General features: G+C 44.9%; 1 protein-coding gene across 1 annotated transcript in view; it reads right to left on the bottom strand.

Annotated features, from left to right (window-relative positions):
- Positions 1 to 9380, bottom strand: part of LOC137429657 (coatomer subunit zeta-1) — a 53685-nt gene extending 44305 nt beyond the window's left edge. The window contains exons 1-4 of the mRNA XM_078779692.1: positions 9296 to 9380; positions 8905 to 8973; positions 8702 to 8783; positions 8492 to 8583 (exon numbers count right to left, since the gene is read on the bottom strand). Coding sequence (XP_078635818.1) covers positions 8492 to 8583; positions 8702 to 8783; positions 8905 to 8973; positions 9296 to 9313 — 261 coding nt within the window. The 5' untranslated portion in view covers positions 9314 to 9380. The remainder of the gene's footprint in view (positions 1 to 8491; positions 8584 to 8701; positions 8784 to 8904; positions 8974 to 9295) is intronic.
- Between the last annotated feature and the right edge of the window lie 16058 nt (positions 9381 to 25438).

Raw genomic sequence — 25438 nt, 5'->3', positions numbered from 1 at the left:
TAGAATCCGAATCCAAAAAGATCGCTACTGGTGCCTCTGGCCAGTAATAAAATAAAATCAAAATACGGTGTAAAATAAAAATCAAATATATCAGCTTTTAATGAGCATATACGATACAATCATAACGGGTGCACAAAACTCAACAAAGCACACAGGGTTATACACACAAAGTTATGGATTACGTCCGATGAATTATTTGGAATAATGGAATGGGAAATGGGAACGGGTCAAAATGGGATTCTAAACATGAATGGGTCAAAAACGTTAGGTGGGATTTCTTCCTTCCTTCCTTCCGTGTAAGAGTTGCTTCATCAGGATGAAGATTACCACGGGCCGTGCATAGGCACAGAACGCTGGCTTGATTGCTCAATGCCTCGAAAAAATAGCGAGAAGGATTATGTAATGAAGCCAAAACATTGCAATTGCTTAGGCGCATATATAATACATATCGTTTGTATAGCTTGGATTGATTCCAACTCCACTGGGCCATAAAGGAATTATTATCCTATAGATCGGTAGGCTTGAAGCACGAGGCCTACACAAATTGTGTGCTTCAGAATGCCTATGGCAGCGATGGGCTGCATCCTTTTGACATTTGATGATGCTTTTCATAGTTGCTGCTGTTGGTCTTTTTCACACTAATGAGAAAAGTTATAGGGAACTCATGGTGATTGTGATTATAACACTTCTGTTTTGAGCAGTTTCACCTCACGTCCCGTGGAATGTATTATTTAAATACATATAGAGTTTTAAAAAAAAACCGAATTCTTTTCCGATTTCACTCTCGATTGTAACAATTATTTAGGCCACGAGTTCCGATCGAAAAAATATTGAATCAAATTTCGAATTTCAGCTTTTAATAAGCCTATACGGTAATCCTGCCAGGAGCCAATCACAATACACCTAGCCTCACACAGCCAATCACTGTTACAGGGAATGGACAGCCAACCTTGTCAGGCATATATATATATGAACATGAACGGGTCAAAATGTATATATTGCTGTGGTTTTTGGAAACCGCCATGGAATAATGGCAACCAACATACAGCTCCCTTAGAATAGTTATTTCATAGCAGAACATTATCAAAGTCCTTCCCCTTATTTCGGGTTAGTATGTCTTTATGCGTTGTAGACGGGTCAATATACAACCAGAACAGCCGTACCCCAAAAAAATTGCAAATTTTAGTTTTATTGCATTTCCTTATATTTTAAGACGTACTTAGGAACATATCAAAAGTTGGACAGAAATGGACCATGGGAAAGTAAAAATTTTTGACATGATAAAAATGTCACAAAACCATGCACGATTCACTACGTCGAAAACGTCTTTGGTTTTTTATTTTTGTTTCTTTTTGTTTATATAAATTAATTTGTTCCACTGAGACCAGCTGCAAAGGCAACATTTTATAACACTTGTTTCGTGTCTTTAACAATGTTTACATCTGCTACCTGACACATGTCTTTAACAATATGACCTCCCAGCATGTAGGCTAATGACCTAATTCCTCACTGGTAGTTGTGCAGCTTGACTGAGTAACAACTCCACATGAATGAGTTAATTACACCTAATTAGGACTCAATTGGACAACGTTGTATGGTAAACATTGGAGATACAATACAATACAACCAAGGAGATACAGTACAATACAACCAAGGCCAAGGCAGTAGCAAAAAGACAGGTAGGCCTATGCATACAATTGCCCCATATATTCTACATGTATTTTGTACTCCTACAACTGTAGTGTATGATGGTATTTATTTTCCAGGTTCTAGAGTTGTGGGGATGCATATTTATTTAATAGGAATGGGACCAGTTGATTGGGGGAAGCGGGGGGGGGGGGGTTCTATCAGTATGTTTTTCTTCTGGACTATACATATCTTTTCCTGGTGCACCTTGTGACTAAGCAACAGAGCCCTTGTATATAATTCATTTCAGATGCAGAAAGCAATGGGATGACCACTATGCAGATTATTCCATAGTATGTTTCCTCCTAATATATATCTTACATAAATATCTCAGTTTCAGGGGCGGAGAATGCTCTGATGGCATTCAATGTATATGGCCAATGTAAATTGACTGCATGCTTCTAAAAGATCTCATTTTTGTATTTTCAGAGATAGAAAATGAACTCTTTATATGGTAAAGAGACCTGCCCTTTATGCCAAAGGGGATTGGACTGTGAGGAAACAGTATCAGTTCGTGAGAAAGGAGCAGAAGGCATCAACCGTGCAAGTGCCGAAAGGGGTGTTGACATCAGAATTCTAGCTGGTACCAGTGTTCACAAATCATGCCGAGTGAATCACATAAACAAAAAGGACATTGCTTTAACCAAGAAGGATCATGCGGAATCAGGTCCATCAGTCAAGAGGAGTGCTCGCATTTCCCTGGGACCATATGACAGTAAAACACATTGCCTTTTCTGCGGCACTGAAGTTAAGGAAGAGGGCCCAAAGCGAGGCCATGCAGAAACAGCCAGTTTTGGCTACGTGAAGACTGACGCATTTGTTAAAACTATATCAGTTCATTGCAAAACAAGGAGCGATGAATGGGCCCTTGCTGTTCAAGGCCGCATTGAATATTTTGAGGGTGATCTCCATGCAGCTGACTGTGTGTACCACAAGTCCTGCAACATTAATTTCCGCACAATGCGAGACATTCCACAACGGTTCAAGCCGACTGAGTCAAACAAGAGACGAAAAATGGGAAGGCCTAAGGACAGTGACCAGAATGAGGCTTTCGATAAGGTGTGCTCTTTTCTTGAAGACAATGATGAGGAACAGTTAACAATTACAGACCTCGTGGCTAGAATGGAACAATACCTGGGCGATAGTGAATCCAATGCATATGGGAACCAATACATGAAGGAACAGCTTAAAAAACGATATGGTGAATCTATATTCATGGCAGAGGGTAGAGGCTTAAAAGACATTGTGACATTCAGAGAAAAAATGTCCCAGATCCTCCGTGACCACTACAATGCACCACGAGAAGATGATGAAGAAGCACAAAAACGTGCAATTCTTCAGACTGCTGCAAAACTAATAAAAAGTGACATAAAAACAACAGTTGCACCACATGGGGATACATACCCAACTACTGCAGACCTAAGCCTTACTGCTGCATTGGGGTATGTCCCAACTAGCCTGCGATTCTTGCTGCAGCATCTTTTGGTCGGGAAAGATACATCTAGGGAGGTTGCTGGTATTACCGCACAATAGATCCAGCGTTACTATTCCAGAGGTTCTTAGTGGTGTCACAGACGGGAGATCTCCAGATAGGTGAAGTGATGAAATATGAACTCTGCCCATACCCAATGTCTCTTTTTGAGGCAAAAAACATCCTGCGCCAGCCAGATAAACCACAGTTGGCGGAGGCAATAAGGAATTATGCTACAACCAAATCTGACAATGCTGTCAACCAGACAGTTCCAGGAACAGATCACTATGTTCTTGACGGGGGATCACTTATTCACCGCTTAAAGTGGACAGAGGGATTCACCTACAGTTCCATTGCAGATGAATATGCCTCATTTACAGTACGACACTATGGCAAAGCTACTGTTGTGTTTGATGGTTATGAGGCTGGGCCAAGCACAAAGGACTGTTCTCATCAACGTCGGAATAGAAACAAGAATGCCACCAAGGTTAACATTACGGAGTCAACAAAATTTGTTGGGAAAAAGGAGGACTTTCTGTCGAATGAGTCAAACAAGCAGGCAATGATACTGTTGATTATAGAGGTGTTGCACAAGGAAGGCTGTGAGGTGATCCAAGCAGAGGGAGATGCTGATGTTGAGATTGCAAAAGCGGCCGTCGCAAATGCGGCTTCCAGATCTACAACCCTCATTGGAGAAGATACAGATCTCCTTCTCCTCCTGCTCTTCTATATGGTGGAGACAAACTGCATTGAACTCTATTTCCGTTCTGACAAGGCAAAATCAAATGTCTACAATATCAAAGTCCTTCAGCAGATACTTGGAAATGCAGCCTGCAGAGATATATTGTTCCTTCATGCATTAACTGGCTGTGACGCAACGTCTCGTGTCTTTGCGATTGGAAAGAAGTCAGGGTTTCAAAGAATCATCAAGAAAGAAAAGGAACTGATAGACAGCTCAAAGGTGTTCTGTAAACCACAGCAGAGTCAGGATGTTATTGAAACTGCAGGCTGCAGAGCAATGGTGGCATTGTTTAAAGCAAATCAGAACGACTCATTGGCATCGATCAGATACAACATTCTCTGCAAAAAGGTTGCAAGGGCTAAGGCATTTGTCACTCCTGAAAGACTGCCACCCACATCCGCTGCCTGCAAGTTTCATTCTCTGCGGACCTATTACCAGGTAATGGAATGGATGGGCCTTTGTTGTGGAATGGAGCCAACGGAGTGGGGATGGAAGGTAGAAGGAGGAAAACTTGTTCCAGTGATGACAGACAAAAGCCCTGCTCCAGACATACTACTTCAGATGATTCACTGCAACTGTTCAGGGGGGTGCAAAACACTAAGGTGTTCATGTAGGAAGCATGGATTAGAGTGCACCAGTGCATGTGGACATTGCCAGGACAGCAACTGTGACAAATGAGTGTTGAACCAGACATAGAGGAGGAGGAGGAGGAGGACGATGAAACTGGAATCTAAGACTAGAAGGCATATGGTACTTCCACATGTGTCAAAATTGTCCAATTTTTTATATGTGGCTTTCCATGTCATAGACTGGCAGAAACAATCAAAGAACATATATTTGTGCAAATATTTACTTTAAATTGCGAATGGTCTCAGGATTAGCACTGGATAAACTACCAGCAACGATCATAATACAAATATTGGTGCAAAATTTACTTTAAATTGTTAGTGGTCTGATGATTATCAGTCAATTTTTTTACGTTTTATCTGCCGGCAGCCATCTTGTTTTCTGACGTCACTGAGGGACTTTCCCATGCGTCAAAATTGTCCAACTTTTAATATGTTGTCTTCCACTTCATAAACTACTAGAAATAAGCATAAAACAAAAATTTGCAATTTTTTTGGGGTCAGGCAGTATATTGACCCGTCTATTGGGGAGGGAAAGACAAGCCCTCCACTCATAAAGGATATTTAGCCAGGCAGATGCACCAGGAATGCATCCACAGTTATTGATTCAAAGTCTTGAAAGACAGAAAACCAAAGACCATTGGGATATGCACCAGGTAAAAGTTCCTTCGAGAGGGTTTGTGAAGGGGAAGCGACAACCCACCAATCAGGGCCTGAGGAACTGTGGGGAGGCTTGAGGGGGCGGAGTGACGGGCTCCATCAATCAGGAGTCCGGACACCCTCACGCAGCAACCCCACCATCGCCAAGGTGGACAAAAAGGCCTGGCACACGTGTTTTCTCCCCCTATTGGCCGGTGTCACTCAGCACATGTGCATCCGCTCTAGGTCGGACTCTCTCACAGGCCTCTGCACGTGACTCACTCTCTTGGCCTCAGACTTTGTTGGCTGTGCACGTGGGCTCTAGGCCGGACCATCTCATAAGACTCTGCATGTGTGCACGACACTCTCCCTCTGCACGTGTGCATGACTTGGACTCTTACTACACGTGCCTGCTTTACCTGCCCGTGTTCGTGCTGGGACTCCCTGCCCAAGTTCGTGCTGATGATCGCCTTTGCCTGCTCGTGTTCGTGCTGGGGATCACCTTTACTTGCTCGTGTTGGGGACTGCCGTTTGCCGGCCAGGTGCTCGTTGGTGAGGTCGAGACAAAAGGCGTCGCGAGGAGAAGCATCTGGTAGGATTGGGATCCTGTGAGCAAGTGCTCACAACGTTCATTCTCCCTCCCCTCCCCCATGAATGTGTGCTGGGTGCCCTTGTTGTATTTATTCATAGTAATCGTCATAAGGCGTATAATAAGCTAAGTTTCTGCTTCTTGTGCCTTTTTCTTTCCTATCGATAAGTTTCACTGTAAATATTTGTAAATAAATCGAACCGTCAAACGTTTCCTTTCCCTCTGTCCGTGAATGTCTTTTCTTTCATTGGTCCGCCATTGCTCGCACCAAGAGTAGCGATTGGCCGTATCAAAATTAGCATTAGCCCGGCGGGTACCAACGGTTGCTCGGCCGTCTAAATTTCCATCCAGGAACAAAAGAAAGTGGTACACCGCCGGAGGGTGCGGTACGTTCCCCGATTGAAACCATCATTTGGTACAGGTAAGCGGTGTCAGACAATTGCACCCTGCTATCGCGCGACGGATCAATTGGCGTTCGTAGTTGCTGGTTCGCAACCGGAACGGAGGCTAACTCCCTTGTAGTAGACCCCAACCCCGGGCCATAACAATATATATATATATACAGTCATGTGAAAAAGTAAGTACACCCCATGTAAAGTTTTGACTTTTTCAACATATTTCAACATACAGCTATTTGATCTTTATTTCAACAATATTTATAGATAAAGGTGATATAATATAACAAATATCATGAAACATTTACATTTTGTAGTCCATTGTATAATTTAAATAAACATCAATGCAAATTTCGCATGTGGAAAAAGTAAGTACACACTTGGCTCTAATAGGTGGTATTGCCCCCTTTGGTAGAAACAACCTCAAGTGGGCGTTTCTCATAACTGTCTACCAGTCTCTGACATCGACGAGCAGAAATTTTTGCCCACTCTTCCATGCAGAATTCTTTCAGCTGTGCGATGTTTGAGGGGTTTCTTGAATGCACAGCTCGTTTCAAATCCCCCCACAACATGTCGATGGGATTTAGATCCGGACTTTGACTTGGCCATTCCAGAACCCTCCATTTCTTTCTTTTCAGCCATTCCTTGGTGGATTTGCTGGTATGTTTAGGGTCTTTGTCATGTTGCAAGGTCCACCTTCGGTTGAGCTTCAACTTTCCAACAGATGGCCTCACATTATCCTCAAGCACCCTTTGGTACAATGAAGAATTCATAGTGGATTATATGATGGTGAGCTGCCCAGGCCCTGATGCAGCAAAGCTGCCCCAAACCATAATATTTCCACCACTATGCTTTACATTGGTATCAGGTTCTTGTGGTCAAATGCTGTCTTTGGTTTTCGCCAAACATGTCTTCTGGTACTGTGGCCAAATAGCTCCACCTTTGACTCATCTGTCCAGAGCAGATTGTTCCAGAAGTACTGGTATTTGCCTCGGTGTTCATTGTCAAACTTTAGTCTTGCCCTGATGTTCTTTCTGGACAGCAGAGGTTTCCTCCTGGCACACCTCCCATGTAGATCAAATTTGTGCAGCCTCTTTCTAATGGTAGACTCGTGCACTTTGACATCAACAGTGGCAAGAGCTACCTGTAGGTCCCGTGATGGCATTCTGGGGTTCTTGGAGACTTCTTTCAGCATCTTGTGGTCTGCTCTCGGGCTGAACTTGCTGGGGCGGCCTGGCCTGAATAAGTTGGCAGTTGTTTGGAATCTTCTCCACTTGTAGATGATCTTCCTGACAGTCGAATGATTGATTTCAAATTGTTTGGAGATCTTTTTAAATCCCTTCCCAGACTCGTAGGCATCTATAACCTTCTTTCTGAAGGCCTCAGAGAGCTCTTTTGATCTAGGCATGGTGACACCGCACACTTCAACAACAAAGAGCAAACCAAACTAAATGTCTGAGGTTTAAATAAGACAGGTTCCTCCAAGATCCTCTCTGACGATGTTCTAATCATTTGCACCTCAGCTGGTGCACCTGATTCTAATTTTAGGTATTTGAAGTAGTGATAAATGTAGGGGTGTACTTACTTTTTCCACATGTGAAATTTGCATTTATGTTCATTTAAATTATACAATGGACTACAAAATGTAAATGTTTCATGATACTTGTTATATTATATCACCTTTATCTATCAATATTGTTGAAATGAAGATCAAATAGCTGTATGTTGAAATATGTTGAAAAAGTCAAAACTTTACATGGGGTGTATTTACTTTTTCACGTGACTGTATATATATATATATATGTTTCCGAATGACTTCGCCTGTGTAGTACAAGTCTGGGATGAGGAATATCACATGGATCTTGCCAGACACCACATTATCCAGAAAATTAAAATCATTCATGAGATTCGTTCCAACATCTTATCAGAACAAGTGATTTAAATATATTTAATAAAGCTTTTTTTTTTTTCTGGAGTTATTGAGAAAGTGCTTTGTGGCTGTGAGATGTGCAAGCCAATAATGATGCATCTTCTTACCAAAACCTCGCAGACATGAAGAAAAGCTTATGCTGCACATGTGACATACACCATATTTATTCAAATGTAAGTGAAATTGTTATTCTCAAAAAGTGGAGTTATTTTAAAATCATATCATCACCGCCATGAAAGATATGAAAGGTGTTACTAATTAAATTGACTGAAATGTGTAATTTTGCAAAATGGCGACCTGTCCAGGATTGTAACCCCGAGCCACAGAAACCGCCTTGGCAGTTTTACGTGCTCGACGTCGCAAGGAGAGCAAAACAAACATAAATGATGCAAACATATAAATGAAAAGTATACCTCATTTTCTTGGGAGCTCCCAACAACGTAGAAATAAAGGTCAACACTGCTTTTGTAGACAATGGTGAAACCATCCAGCAAGGCTATTTCACCTGCAACGCGTCACAGCCGGATAGAGCGCACAAAAGCACGAAATTAATTAATCATTTTCAAAATAATCTGCGATGAAACCGACGTTGCAGATGCAGCAACAAGCCGTCGTTTACTTACCATCAGAACGGTAAGTTTTGTTGAAAATGTTCTTTTCGAATACTCGCTCCTCCTTGCCAATGGCATGGATGTCTTCATAGTACTGTGTGCGCGCAAAGGATAAACAGAACTTAGAGGTGCAACACATTTTGAAAGATATGAAAGGTGTTACTGATTAAATTTACTGAAATGTGTCATTTTACAAGAGTTAGAAATGTGCACACCTTTGAAAATAACCTTTCTCCATCGTTATCCAGGATCAGAATTGCCTTGACAGTGTGCAAACTCGGAGCCTGGAATGAAGTGCAACACAACCAAGTGATACACCAATCAACATGACGACTAGTACCTTACTACCTTAACTTAGCTATCTATAGCATTGTCATTCTCGGTGATGAACAGGTACGTTATGGTACCAATGGAAACCGTTGACCATGAAGGGGTATCCCGACATCCTGGACCCTTACGACCTTTCTTGCACTGGGGGGGTGTGGTGCTTCACTGGAAAGCATCTGCACATTTCTTCCTCGATACGGAAAGCATCACATAATGGTCAGCACCACCACTGCACCAGATCCGCTATTCCCACGATACAATTCATCCCACAACGCTTACCAGGCTCCGTGCGTCCATCTTTGCGCACTGCCGACGTGGAACTGTGGAAGGCTTCGTGTTGAAGGACAGCCTCTCGGGGGGCGTATTCGGTGAGATGATTGTGGGCGTGTCCACAGACGTGATTCATGGTGACGTACCGTACGCCTTCCGGACCCCATATTGAAACGGGGTTTCATTCCTCACACCCAAAGTACTATGTAATGCTGATACTAGTTCCACTTTCAAGGTGTCCGAGGTCAGATCGTGTCTCGTATAGCTCAGCCGTAATGTCGGGTTTCTTCTTCTTTACACACAGTTGCGAGTGGAATGCATCATTGGTTGAGGGTGCAGGTGTGCCGCTGATGCCACGCCCTCTGTAGGTTAGGACAGGAATTTGTTCAAGGTGTCGCACGTGGGATCTTTAATGTCCACCAACTAGTGTTAGCAGACGGGACGCCCAGTTTAACGTCCATCCAAGCGATGGCACACACCTTGAGGCCTCGCGCTGAAGGTAAGGACAGCTAAGGTGGAATAAATATCGGTGTGTTCAAATGAAAGGTACAGGACTTCGTGAGTGTTGTAAACATGATCTGCAGGTCCTCGGTGATGTTTCCATTGCGTTGGTGTCTCATATGTTGATATGATGATGTCATATGTTGGTGTCTCTGCTGTCATATGTTGATATGATGACGTCATATGTTGGTGTCTCTGCTGTCATATGTTGGTATGATGGTCATATGTTGGTGTCTATGCTGTCATATGTTGGCGCCTCTGCTGTCATATGTTGGTATGATGATGTCATTGTTGGTGTCTATCATATGTTGATATGATGTCATATGTTGGTGTGTCTACTGTCATATGTTGGAATGATGATGTCATATGTTGGTGTCTCTGCTGTCATATGTTGCTATGATGATGTCATATGTTGGTCTCTGCTGTCATATGTTGGTATGATGATGTCATATGTTGGTGTATCTACTGTCATATGTTGATATGATGTCATATGTTGTCTCTACTGTCATATGTTGGTATGATGATGTCATATGTTGGTGTCTCTGTCATATGTTGGTGTCTCTGCCGTCATATGTTGGTGTCTCTGCTGTCATATTTTGGTGTCTCTGATGTCATATGTTGGTATGATGATGTCATACGTTGGTATGATGATGTCATACGTTGGTATGATGATGTCATATGTTGGTGTCTCTGCTGTCATATGTTGGTATGATGATGTCATATGTTGGTGTCTCTGCTGTCATATGTTGGTGTCTCTGCTGTCATATGTTGGTGTCTCTGCTGTCATATGTTGGTGTCTCTGCTGTCATATGTTGGTATGATGATGTTGGTGTCTCTGCTGTCATATGTTGGTATGATGATGTTGGTGTCTCTGCTGTCATATGTTGGTATGATGATGTCATATGTTGGTGTATCTACTGTCATATGTTGATATGATGTCATATGTTGTCTCTACTGTCATATGTTGGTATGATGATGTCATATGTTGGTGTCTCTGCCGTCATATGTTGGTGTCTCTGCTGTCATATGTTGGTGTCTCTGCTGTCATATGTTGGTATGATGATGTCATACGTTGGTATGATGATGTCATACGTTGGTATGATGATGTCATATGTTGGTGTCTCTGCTGTCATATGTTGGTATGATGATGTCATATGTTGGTGTCTCTGCTGTCATATGTTGGTGTCTCTGCTGTCATATGTTGGTGTCTCTGCTGTCATATGTTGGTGTCTCTGCTGTCATATGTTGGTGTCTCAGCTGTCATATGTTGGTATGATGATGTTGGTGTCGCTGCTGTCATATGTTGGTATGATGATGTTGGTGTCTCTGCTGTCATATGTTGGTGTCTCTGCTGTCCTATGTTGGTGTCTCTGCTGTCATATGTTGGTATGATGATGTTGGTGTCTCTGCTGTCATATGTTGGTATGATGATGTTGGTGTCTCTGCTGTCATATGTTGGTGTCTCTGCTGTCATATGTTGGTGTCTCTGCTGTCATATGTTGGTGTCTCTGCTGTCATATGTTGGTGTCTCTGCTGTCACATGTTGGTGTCTCTGCTGTCATATGTTGGTATGATGTTGGTGTCTCTGCTGTCATATGTTGGTGTCTCTGCTGTCATATGTTGGTATGATGATGTTGGTGTCTCTACTGTCATATGTTGGTGTCTCTGCTGTCATATGTTGGTATGATGATGTTGGTGTCTGCTGTCATATGTTGGTATGATGATGTTGGTGTCTCTGCTGTCATATGTTGGTATGATGATGTTGGTGTCTCTGATGTCATATGTTGGTATGATGATGTTGGTGTCTCTGCTGTCATATGTTGGTATGATGATGTTGGTGTCTCTGCTGTCATATGTTGGTGTCTCTGCTGTCATATGTTGGTGTCTCTGCTGTCACATGTTGGTATGATGATGTTGGTGTCTCTGCTGTCAGATGTTGGTGTCTCTGCTGTCATATGTTCGTGTCTCTGCTGTCATATGTTGGTATGATGATGTTGGTGTCTCTACTGTCATATGTTGGTGTCTCTGCTGTCATATGTTGGTGTCTCTGCTGTCATATGTTGGTATGATGATGTTGGTGTCTCTGCGAAGCGGTTTTAAAGCGTTGACGAGGCACACACAGGTAAGGCCATCCAGAACACCTGGCATGTGGTGTTCATGACAGACCAAACAATTAATGTGCTGCAATGCAAACAGACAGACTGCTTCAATTCCTCGGCGGGACTTTGGTTGCCATTGCATTTACTTCGTTAGCACCACACGGTGAGTTTCATTTGGTGCAACTTTACACCGCAGTGAACAGGAGGGGGTTGTATATGATCAACCGTCCTCCATTATAACTGGAGGCTTCAGGGGTGGAGGATTGTGCGAAGGTTGTTGAGGGTCGAACTGACACTCTTGTCGAACACTTACTCTTTACATAAAACAATACCGGAAGTCTAACAGCGGCATAGCCGGCCTTGTAAAATATTATAAACCACAAACACACATGATTCGTTTTTTAAACAGTCGCTTTGCTGTTCATAACATTAAACAAAGAAATTTGGAGCAATCCAGACATCCATGAGGTAAATTATACTTACAGAACTAAGGGAAGATCTACTGTAATCTAGATTATACCCAAGGGTTGGTTACATACCGTATTGTTGGAAGAGACGTAACGCCGATGCTTTCGATATTTGATGGTCATTTTAACAATCGGTTTATTTGTGTTTCACACTGAATGAAAAACGTAAAGGTGGAGCATGGCGATTGTGATATATGACAGATTCGACGATATGAACGGCATATAAATCAAAATGGCGGTGTGGAGTCAGCCATCGTAATGACATCAGACGTAATCACATCACCCCGTCATGTGACCAGATCCTCAGCTCTGATTGGTATACGTTTGAGGGGACATACAGACAGACAAACTGTTCTAGACGGTTTTGCCCTATGGGCTACGCCATTAAAAAAAAAAGTTTTTGTTTTACTGCATTTTTTTTATTTGGCCTATTGCTTGAAAAGCATTTATTAAAGCATGGGGTGGGGATAGGAGGGATTGAAAGTGAAATGGAGGTAGGGGAGCGAGTGGTGTAAGGTACAAATGAGACGGGTGGTGGAGAGGCGAGTACTGTTGGTGAAAAAAACGGTGGTGGTGGAGAGCGAGCAGTGGAAGAGACGTGTGTGTGTGTGTGTTTCATTGGTTATCTCCATTTGTGGGACCAGTACTCCGAGGACACAAAGTATCCACCTCCTCTTCGGTAAAGGGATCACGGTTCATTGCCCAAGCTGTCCAACTTTTTTTGTTCCGAGGGCTCTTTTCAGGATCGTCAACAAACACGGATTGCCTCCAGTTGTAGTTCATTTGTGGTAATATTCCCGGGGATGGTTTTTTAAATCTCAGTGAGGTTCTTCTTCATCATTCCTGTTGCTCCAATTATCACCGGTACAATTTCGAACCTTTTCAGCTTCCACGATCTCTTAACCTCATTTTTGAGGTCCTGGTATTTCGTCATTTACTTGATTTCTGTGTTGTTTTGGCCAAAATCGCTGAGCACTGATATCTGTCTTTTCTGTCAATTTCTGTTCTGTCAACATCAATGCTGTCTTTTCCTTTTTGTCCCTGAGTACAATGTCCGGACACAATGCTTTGTTTCTATGTTCACACTTGATGGAATCATCAGGTTGTACATGAGCATGACGTCATTTCCAATGATTGCCCTTGGTTCGTGTTTCCATGGGTTTTCTGGTACTGGGATGTTTAAATTTTTGCAGATATGCCAATGAATCACTTTGTTGCGCCGTTGTTTGTAAAGTTTTTTTTTGTATACTGAATCGAGGCTCGTGAAAGAGCTAACATTTACTTCACACACAAATCAACCAGACAAACAAAATATATAAAAAGAGGGAGCGGAAAACAAGATGGGGAGAGAAGGGGAAGCACACAAAACATTTGAGAGCAGGGAGATGTGTGGAAGGGAGAGGGCTTGGGGGGAGGAGGCGTGGGAAGGGGGGGGGGGGGGAGGAGGCGTGGGAAGGGGGGGGGGGAGGGAGAAGTATAAAACACAAGGACACCAAGGACTTCCAGGACAGAAGTTGGTATTTCAAAAAAGTGGAATTGGGGTGAAATTAGCAGGGGTATAAAAGATCAAGGTTTTGGATGGGGGAAGATAAGAGATGGGGGTGAACAGCTGTTTTAAAGACCTGGAGAGTGGAGTGGGATTGAAGAGAGTGAGGGAGTTTGTTCCAGAGGCGGGAGAAAAAAGGAGTGAAGGTGAACAGAGAGTCTTGATTTTGGCAGTTTGACCATAAGAGGGTTGCATGCAGATCTTGTGCGACCTGTAGGAATATTTGCGGGACAGAGCCCAGAGAGAGCTGGGGGGGCAAGGCCAGAGAGGAGTCGGTAGAAGACGGAAAGACCACCAACCTGCCTGCGGTGAGTGAGTGAGTGAGAGGCCCTTGGAGTTAGCTTCATCGCAGGAGATTCCAATGATTCTGAATGTTTTGGTTTCAACAGCGTGAAGCCGAGCTAGGTGTGAGGCAGGAGCACCAGCCCAGAGGGGAGAGCAGTATTCCATTGAGCTGCGGATGAAAGCCTTGTATGTGGTGAGGAGCTCAGGTGTGCCAAGGAAGGACTTCGCACGACGGAGGAGGCCCAGTCGGCGACTGGCTTTGGAGGCCAGATTTGAAATGTGGTTTTCCCAGGAAAGATCATGGCAGATAGTGAGACCCAAAAGCTTGAGTGACAGAACTTCTTGGAGAGGATTATTCAGAAAGTGGATGGGAGGGTTGTCCAGTCGGTCTTTTCGGAGAGACATCGTAAGAGTGAGATTTGTCAGGATTGAAAGACATGTTCCATTTGTTTGCCCAGTCTGTGATTTTGTCCAGGTCTGCAGAGAGTGAGATTAGACACAGAGTGAGATTAGATTAGTGAGACACCAGATTAGAAGTCTGATAAGTTTTTTTTGCATCCCAAGAGCAGGTGACTAGTACTTCCTGTTTCTGTCTTGCAGAATCTACACTTGTCCGTCTGGCTCAGTCCCACCATCTTTTTAAATCCATTGGTGTAGTGTCCTTGATCCTAGGCATTTATTATTTGTTCTCCATCCCAGTTGAGCTCACCTCTTCTTAGCCATTCCAATGAGCCTTCTTTGTTTATCCCCACTGTCAAATTATTTTTTGTATTTTCTTTCTCTTTTGTCATTCTCCCAGTTGTTGGTGTATATTTCTTGATATTTCTTTTTATATATTTATTGTCTTTTTTTACTATTGTTGGGGCTGTATTTGTTGCTGTTTCATTTTCTTGTGCAGCATCTTCTATTGGCACCTGTTTTTGGAAATTATTTGTAAGGGGAATAAAGGATACTTTTTCAGGTTTATTGTGTTCATGTTTGTTTATTACCCTCACCAGAGAGGGTATTGCATTTGAGTGCGTTTGTTTGTCCGCACAGAATAAATACGATTTTCTCTGCAACCGTTGGTCCGATTGACAGGAAATTTTGACCATAGGTGCAACTCCACCGGAAATTTTTTTTAATGCTAATTATGACGTCATCGGTCACGTGGTTTGGCCACCATCTTGAAAAAACCGAAAATCTTTGCACCTCTATCTCTGAAAGTGCTGAATAGAAAAAATAGACATGGCTCATTGTAAAGAACTCTCAATGGGGAATAAAATGTTAATGTCATACATAGGTACCTCCATTATAATTCGACAAGTACAAAACTTCATCTGATCAAGAAGAAATTTATTGAGCACAATCTAGGAATAAATGTTTAGAAAAAAAACAAGCGTTACGCCTAGGTCCCCCGTCGGTGAAGTGATGCGAATTGACAAAGTGGAAGATGCAGAAAAACATGCTATGATATGATATTTCGCTCACAAGGTTCAGACATACATGGCGGCGGCCATCTTGGATTTTGACGTGGCGACCCAATTTTCAATAGCCTTCTTCCTTGTACCTAGATACACCCAAACACCAGATTAGAAGTTGGTACTTTGCTTATTTTTCAAGATATTTCACTCACAAAGTTCAGACATATATATGGTGGCGGCCATCTTGGATTTTGACGTGGCGACCCAATTTACAATAGCGTTCTTCCTTATGCCGAGATACACCCACACACCAATTTAGAAGTTGGTACTTCGCTTATTTTTCAAGATATTCATCTCACAAGGTTCAGACATACATGGCGGTGGCCATCTTGGATTTTGACGTGGCGACCCAATTTTAAACAGCCTTCTTGCTTGTGCCTAGATACACCCACACACCAGATTAGAAGTTGGTACTTCGCTTATTTTTCAAGATATTTCGCTCACAAGGTTCAGACATATATATGGTGGCGGCCATCTTGGATTTTGACGTGAGTTGCACCCACACACCAAATTCGAATGCGGTCCTTCGCTTACGCACGCACGCAAGCACGCACGGGGGACAATAATGTCCGGTCACGTGGTTTGGCCGCCATATTTGTTTCAACACATAAGCCTAAAAAACCACTGAGAACATCCCGGCGAGGGTTTGCAATCTCTGATTGCTCTTTTTCTTGTTTACAAATTGCATCTGATAGTCTGTTGAGCATTTCACATGTACTCAGCTGGTCCCACACTCGTCGCTCCTATGCACCTGGTTTTTTTTTGTATACAAGATCGAGGCTCGTGAAAGAGTTAACATTAATTACACAAAAAGTCAAACCGACACATAAAACACAAAATAAGGGGAGCGGTAGACAAGATGGGGAGAGAGGGGGAAGGACACAAACACAGCATTTGAGAGCAGGGACATCGAGAGAACAGTGGGAGGGAGAGGGCTTGGGGGGAGGTGGGAGAGGGATAAAACATATGGACACTGCAAGGACTTCCAGGAAAGAAGTTGGAATTTCAAAAAAGTGTATCTGAGGTGAATTAGCAGGGGTAGAAAAGATCAAGGTTTGGGATGGGGGAAGATAAGAGATGGTGGTGAACAGCTGTTTTAAAGACCTGGAGGGAGGAGTGGGATTGAAGGGAGTGGGGGAGTTTGTTCCAGAGGTGGGAGAAAAGGGGAATGAAAGAGTGAAGGTGAGCAGAGAACCTAGATTTTGGCAGTTTTAACCATAAGAGGGTTGCTGGCACATCTTGTGGGACCTGTAGGAATATTTGAGGGACAGAGGAGAGTGGTGCTGTGTTGTTCTTTCAAGGTTGAGTTCCATTAGGCCGCTCCCTCCCTCTCATCTTAGCAGGTACATTCTCGGGATGCACTGGTTTTTTGTAAAAACATTTTGTGGATGCTAAGGAGTTTTCTTGTTTTGTTGTTTAACTTGTTGATTTCTGATTGGGGCCAGTTTATTATTCCGCAGATATATTGGAACACTGGTATTGCGAGCTGGTTTATGGCTTTGATTTTGTTTCTTGGGGAGAGGTACGTTTTCAGGATCAGCTTCGTTCTATGTAGGTATTCTTTGGCGATTTCTTTGCACATTTTTTTTTGACATATTTGGGTGGCCCTCTTCTACTCTGAAGTATTTGTATGATGCTTCGTTTTCCAACTGCTGTGATGTTGTTTCAAGGTCAAGTGTGTGCATGTAATTTGGTTTTTGCCCTTTCCCCACATGTGGGTGGGCCTCAGCAGATGTAACTGTAACTCTTCCACACACACACGACTCTTCCACTGCTCGCTCCCCATCACCTCAGCAGATGTGTACACACCATACCACTGTACAACACGTCAAACATAACATGTATAAAATACAACATGTGCAAACGTGTATATAATACATAATATGTGTGCATACAATACACAGCATATATCACGCAAAACAAAGCATGCCAAAGCAAAACAAGTGTAAACCATAATTATGCATGTGTACGTACTAATTACGACACATGCACGTGTGCGCACACACGCAGATGGTGACAGCAGGCTAATGTGGTAGGTCAAGTGGGTTACCACTATTGATTGATGACCTGAATGTCCCAAACTGATCAAGATGGTACTTACTGGCTTTGCCAGGCAGACAGTGGTTTAGAAGCAAGATCCAGATAGGTTGTTTGAATGTGGGATCAATGGAGGGCAGAGGATTTGAGGTGGTAGGGATGATGCAGAAGGAAGTGTTGCAGGGGACCGAATGGAAAAGAGACGGTGGAGTTTGGCAAGAGGATGCATGCAGGAGGAGCTGGAAGGAGTAATGGCATGGGAACAATAGTATTGGAAGGTAACGCAAGTGGTCAGTGGAAAGATGGGTAGGGTAGGATAGTTCGGCATGGGTGGTGATACTGAGGAAAACAATGTGTGTTATGTCAGTATATGGGCCACAACCAAGGACTGGGGCGGAAAAACAAGAATTCAAGGATGCACTGGAGAAGATGATGGGAATGGTTGACTTGGAGGTGATGATGTGCATTGCGGTGGACTTCAACGTGCATGTCAGAGTAGCGGAGCAGGGTGAAGAGGAATGTGTTGGTAAATTTTGTTTGGGGACGAATAATAGAGACGGTCGGGAGCTGGTGAAGGTGGTGGCAAGAAACGTGTTGGCCATAGCTGGTTGGTTCGTTCTTTCAAAAGCAGGACAGACAGAAAATTACATATAGGAGTGGACAGTAGAGAACTGAACTGGATTTGTTGGTAGTGAGGAAGCGACAGTTGTGGAGGCTCAAGTGTTGTAAGGCAATGGCGGGAGAGGATGTTACCACAAAGAAAAAGCCAGTGGCGTTTGTTATACGCATTAAAACAAGCGTTACGCCTAGGTCCCCGTCGGGGAAGTGATGTGAGTTGACAAAGTGGAAGACGCAGAAAACATGCTATGATATATTTCGCTCATAAGGTTCAGACATACATGGAGGCGGCCATCTTGGATTTCGACGTAGGGACCCATTTTCAATAGCGTTCTTCCTTATGCCTAGATACACCCACACACCAGATTATAAGTTGGTACTTCACTTATTAGTCCTCTACCGGTGTACACCGGAGGGGACTATAGGTTTGCACACCGTCCCTCCGTCCGTCAGTCCGTCAGTCAGTCCGTCAGTCCGTCAGTCCGTCAGTCCGTCCGTCACGCAAAGAACAGTTTTCCGGACCTTTTTTCTAAACGCTTAATGCTAATGATTTCAAACTTGGCACATCGTTTCCTCATGATAAGTTACAGATCAAGTTTGAACTTCACGACGTTTCGATCATTTTTGACAAAGTTATGGCACTTTGAACTTTCGGAATTCTGATAATTCTGCTGATCCTTAACTCAGTGCCATTTTAAGTTTTAATTTCCTTTAAAAAAGATTTTCTCTGCAATAATAGGACCGATGGAGATCAATTTTCACCATTGGAGGGACTCGGTCTGGAGAATATTTTAATGGTAATTATGACGTCACAAGTCACGTGGTTCGGGCGCCATATTGTTTTTCGTGAAAACACGAAAACCCCTTTTTCTCTGCAACGGCTGAACAGATCGAGGCCAAACTTTGCAGGCAGAATCGCATACCCATGACAAACAAAAAAAGTCAGCGAGCATGACGTCATGCGTCACATGGTTTCAGAGTTATGACGTTTTTAAGCATGAACTTTTAAAACCAAGCCCCTCCCTCATTTTTGATCCAATCAAGGGAAAACTTCACAGATCTGTTCCGCATGTCAGTCTACTAAAATGTCCATTTGGAATTTGCAGTAGCTCACGTGGTTTGGCAGATATCGTTAATTAAACGAAAAAAATTTTTTTAAATGGATATCTCTTGAATCGCTTTATTGATCGACGTGAAACTTCATACTATAGTAGAAGTCATGAAGAGTAACAAGTGTGCAAAATTTCAAGATGATTGGATGTACGGTCTGGAAGCTAGAAGTTGTTATTGCGTGAAGAAGAAGAGGCGTAAAGTGTGCGGATTTAATTATTTATCACATGTACAGACTGACAGCATCGTTGGACACGACCTGTCGCGGTCATTTTAATCTCAAATAAAATTCTAATTTAAGATTTGTCAATAGCTGAGGTATATTAACAAACGAATAAAACAGATTTGGTCAAATTCTGACTTTTTAAAGTCGATCGCATTTGACAGAGTTGTGACAAGCTGAGGAAGAAGAAACCTCGCGTGGCTTCTCCAATGTGCCATAAAAAAATGGATATCTCTTGAATCGCTAGTACCTCAGACCGTGAGTTGGTAATAATTTCTATAATTCACACAGTTTGTGAATACAATAATACAAGTCACACAAACAGTACCCTGTTTGTCGTTAAAGGCGGCAAAACGGGTTGGCGGCAGGAAAGGCATCCGGCCGTAAAACATTGCTTCAAAAAGGGGACCGAAAAACAACAACAACCACGGTTCCCGAAAAAGGCCAACCCCCGCTTTGCGGGGGAAAATGGCCTCTAAAGGTGGTTATATTTTTATATATATATATATATATATATATATATATATATATATATATATATATATATATATATATATATATATTGTTACAGATACGACTTTGATGGTATGGTGGGCCGAGCGGGATGGCCGCCGTATCCGTACAAGTTACCCCGATTGCACCCGGGGTTGACTAATCGCGCTATGCTGGCTCAATAAGAAAAAGAAGACACCCGGCTGGATTACAATGACACAATACGACACCAAGGGTTCAGTTCTCAAGTATATTCGTACGGAAAAAGGTTAGATTACAGGGGCTAGAGGGAAACATAGGAAGGTGGGCACTTAGACACAACCTTATATTAACCCTAGACAGACCACAGATAAACGGGACAACGCTGACTCACACGGGATTTGATGGCAAGGAAAGCGGCAGTCGATGGCTCAGGTGCACCTGGCTCCGGGACAGAATCACGTACGGTGGTGTCCAGCAGATGCGGGGAGGTCGCTCAGCGCTCGTGGGTCGCGACTTTGGTGGAGATGCCGGGGAGGTCGCTCAGCGCTCGGGAGGGTGGCGTCTTGTCCTTCCAAGCTCGGGGCGCATCTGACGTCACGTCCGGCGCGGGGCCGCGTATATCCGGCGGGGAGTGACACGCCCTCGGCTCGTTAGCGCCGCCCCAGATGGCATCGGCCCATGGCTTCTCATTGGGTGCGGGGGTTACCGGCTCCGCCCTTGACGAGGGGCCGACAGGGAGCCCCTTCGTGGTAACCCCGTGGAGCGCGTGGTCAATGGCGGCTAACCGAGCCGGAAGGAGGACGCCCACTCCCCATGCCGTCACCGCGCCGCCCCCCTCTTTTGTTGTTGTTGTTGTAGTTGGCGCTTCTTCATGGGGAAGAGATGCGGAGAGGTATGGGGAGGTCCTAAACTTCCTAACAGGTGCCATATAATCACATTCTGGTGCAACGAAGAGTCATAATTAATGGAAACAAGTCCTTAACTGACATAGATTAAGAATAACTAGCAAGATGTCCTATAATTGTCTACGTGTGGTGCGGGGGACCTGGGCACGACATTTAATGGGGGAATGAAGGGGAAGATCGGCTCTAATGGGTGTTGTTTACAGACAATGGGACTAGGGAATGGGGTAAGGGGAGAGTTGGGGAGTATCGGAGAAAATAGGGGAATATTTACAAGCGGATATGGAGGCCAAATTCCATATTCGCAACATTGCACCCTTCTCTACCCTCGGGGCGTCCCGACCCGATAAATTTTTACCTACTTTAGTGTGGCACGCAATGTAGTTCCCTCTACTATTAACTCTACCCTGAGTGCGACAGTTTTATAGATATTCACAAATGAGTAAATATGTCCCCCTGCGACGTTGCACCCTTCTCCTCTCAGAAACACACCCACAGGATAACCGAATCCGGAAAGAATTCTCAAACTAAACATACAGCCGGTAGGGAGCATTATTTACAAGACTACGCTGATATCTACACTACGATCCAGGACCTGTCTTTGGAGGAACACATGCAGATGTTATGCATAGAGAGAGCGCGCTTGCCAACATCGATACACCAACCCACGAGTGCTCTGTGGCCGACGGCCTTTAATAACGTGCAGAGCACCCTTTCCGAGCATCAACAGCACCACCCCACCACCAATCGGTGCAGTCACCATTGTTCAATGATATAAAAATAACTTCAACAACCCCTAACCCTGCAGGTGTCTCTTGCTCTTCGTGTGGCCTTCAGTGGTGTTAATTAAAAGTGGTTCACCTGTATGGCATAGGTGCCACGTTGACCCATAGGTCCATCCCCGGGTGGTGCTTGGCCGCAAACGAACTGCGGTCCATCGTGGGTGGCCACAAACATTGCGGTCCATATGGTGTATCGATCCAAGCAGCAAGCAGCGAAAGTGCAGGCCCACAACTGCGTAGCCAGCACCTCTCTCTCCTCTCTCTCTACCCCAAAGCCAGATCCTCGGAGGTGGGAGACAAAAGAAGCAGACAAGTGAGTAAGGTGGTAAGGGCGCAAAAGTGCACGCAATGTAAGGTAATGCACACTGGGGGCACATGGGAACCAGGTGAGACAGGTACGTTCCTATCGTACGCCCCCCCCCCCACCAGGTAACCTACATGGCCCCTCCCTTACCCCTTACTGCATCCACACAACACAACACTACTCATAAACATCTACTTTACAAATCAACAAACATCCCTACTGTCTTCCCCGTTCCTCCCATATACCAAATTCGTCTTCTCTCCCTCCTAACCAATCAAATTTGCCATTTTCAACTCTCATCAAAATTTGCCATCTCCAACTCAACATCATAATTTGCCATTACCAATTCATCATCAGTCCCTCCTAGGGAGGGAGAGATGGAATCACCCCAATGTCTCATCCACGTCGTGATGCGTCTCACAAATCCACAGCAATCTCATTTCCTGCACACAGAACAAAGAAAACACAGGTGTGGAGTCATCATCATCACCACAGGTAAGTGGCTGCGTATGGTGCGACAGGTTCATCAATCCTAACTATCTCCTAAATGACTTTAACAACTTTACACTACCCGGGGGCTTTCTCCGGCCAAACCATTGGCCCTCTTACACTATGGGTTCTAAAAACCAATTCCCATTGGCCAAACTGTGGTGCTCTTCAATTTGGGGTCTCACTCCCCCGATTCATCTCCCGGTGCCCTCGCACAATTTCTGGGCTGTGGCGTGTACCTCTCCCAGCGGGTCTACCCACCTGCACACCTCCACCACTGCAGTTGCCACCCGAGCTTACCTAGCTCCTCACCCTAACCTATCTACCTGGGGAAGGCCCTCTGGCGCTCTCCCCACTCCGTGCCCTCTCTGGCACTGGGCTGCCCGATCCACACCCGGGATCCTCAGGCACCCACTCACAACTACCGGCTCCCAGAGCCCACCTGCGGCCTCACCTGGCCGACATCCTCACAGTGGTGGAGTGCCCAACCAACTACACACACTAACAGGCTACACGCCCAGCCATTTCCACAACACTAATGCACCCATTCACAACACCATTCTGCAACCGCACCACAAATGCCAATATCCAACCACAATTTACCTGCACCCTCTACCTAACACTTACACTACCCGCCCCGGGTGCTCGTGAAAGGGGTCCACTCTTCCCCCATCCACACCTTCGCACCATGCACACCACTCCGTACCACTCACTCCAACTCTCTCCACACACCTGTACTTGCACACCTGTGCTCTCATTCTTGGTGCCGCCTGCACCCTTCTCTCCCCAAGCGCATTCGCGCTGATCCACACACTCACTACTCACTCACTGCTCCACACACCTGTCCAGTTGCACACCTGTGCAATCACACCTGTTCCATCCTCACACACACGGCATCATCTCAGCTAACTACTCCCTTCTGAAACTTGCGCTTCCCAGTCGTCCCTTTAAACTATTGCGCTCCCACGTCATTATCATCCATACTAATCTACCTGCGTCCCCACTACAGGTATCAGTCACTAACTAACCTTAACGTTACCTAAGGTCATCTTCTCTAGATCCCTACACACAATATCCTAACCCACCCGGGCTAGTTTTCACTGCCATACACCCCATAAACTATTGCTCCTTTGCCCCACATGGGAAGGATGGTGGATTTGCCATCCCACCACATCGGGGGTCTCTCACTACCAATTTTGCACATCAAATTGCAACAAATTAAAAATTTGCCAATCATCTGCCAATCACTGTACCATTACCAATCATCACTCTGCCAATCCTTTGCCAATCATCAAATTTTGCTTTTCTCTAATTTTGGGTCCAAAACACTAACCTCATCACCCAGTCGACTCACTAATACCTCTCGGTGCGCCAATTCCTGTCCAAAGCCCGGCTTCGTAAAGCCAAACAATGGATGCTGGTTGTTTTGTGCCAGCGGCTGGATGCGTCCGGCACTCGGTGCAGGGACGGGGGCTTACCCGGGCCGAGATCCCACGCATCACCTCGGCGTGGAGCCATCCAATGTCCCGATCTCGACCTGCCGGCACGTCTCAACACAACGCGGTCGCCATAACGACCCTTCCTATCGGGCTGCCAGCTCCGCCTAGTGGAGCACGGACGCGGCCGTTCAAAGCGAGGCCCAGCACGCACCGAGGGCCTGACTCGGCTATAAGTCGTTCTAAACTCTACCCCGTCTAACGTCGATGCTTCACCTGCATGCTTACATCCCGCAGCCCGTTCCTTGCTCACACATCCAGCCGTGCCCATGCTCCTCGTACCTTTCCTTACACACCCAGGTACCCTCATTCCACTCACAGCCTTGGTCACACACCTGACCACCGAACACTTTGGCACACATTCGTTGCTCGCACACCTCACCAATACACCGCTTCGCACCCCCTCCTCGGTCACCTCCTCTGTGACAATCACAGGTGTGCCCTCATTCGCACACCCAACCACGTGCCTCACCACCAATTCCAGCGTGCATTCCCACTCACGCTCTACCATTCCAGGTGTGCATCCTTCCATCCCAGGTGTACATCCTCGCTCACCTGTCACAACTAACTCACGCTCCATGTCACTCTCACTACTTTCACCTCCATTCCTGACAGCGCACTCACCCTTACTCTTGACAGCGCACTCTTTCCTCATGCACCTGTCCGTCACACACCTTTCTCGCGCACACTCTCCCGTTACACCCTCTGTAACACTCACCACAGGTGGACACTCTTCCTTACTTCTGACAGCGCACTCTTTCCTCATGCACCTGTCGGTCACACACCTTTCTCGCGCACACTCTCCCGTTACACCCTCTGTAACACTCACCACAGGTGGACACTCTTCCTTACTTCTGACAGCGCACTCTTTCCTCATGCACCCCAGAGTCGGACTTTCTCGCACACCTCCTTTTTCGCACACCAGACCTGTCGCACACTTCACCAACGGCCTCTCACGAACACCCGGGTCTATCTCGACCCCCAAGCTTATTAAATCACCTGGCGCATCATACGCACGACCATATTGGTCACCACTTACACCGGGTCCTCTTTCTCTTCGCTTCTCCTCCATCACCTGCGAATCCCTCATCCGGTTAATGAGCACATCATCACGATCCGAACACAGACTCTGGACCAATTCTTTTACCTCCTCTTTTATCTCTTTCTTATCCTCTCTCCGTCGCTTTTTAATTTCGCTCACCCCTTCTTCCACTTCTTCTAATTTTTGCTTCATCTCCTTCATCTCTTCGTGCGCCCCTTTAAGTTCTTCCTCTAACTCCACTTTATTTTTTTCTATGTGCTCCCGCACCTCCCGCTCTTTAACCTCCATTACCTCTACCACCTTGTCCATTTTCC

The sequence above is a fragment of the Myxine glutinosa genome, chromosome 6 (assembly GCF_964187855.1).
Source record: "Myxine glutinosa chromosome 6, kmMyxGlut1.1, whole genome shotgun sequence".
Classification (NCBI taxonomy): Eukaryota; Metazoa; Chordata; class Myxini; order Myxiniformes; family Myxinidae; genus Myxine; species Myxine glutinosa.
The sequence above is the reverse complement of the archived record's forward strand: the minus strand, read 5'-3'. Positions and strand labels throughout refer to the sequence as shown.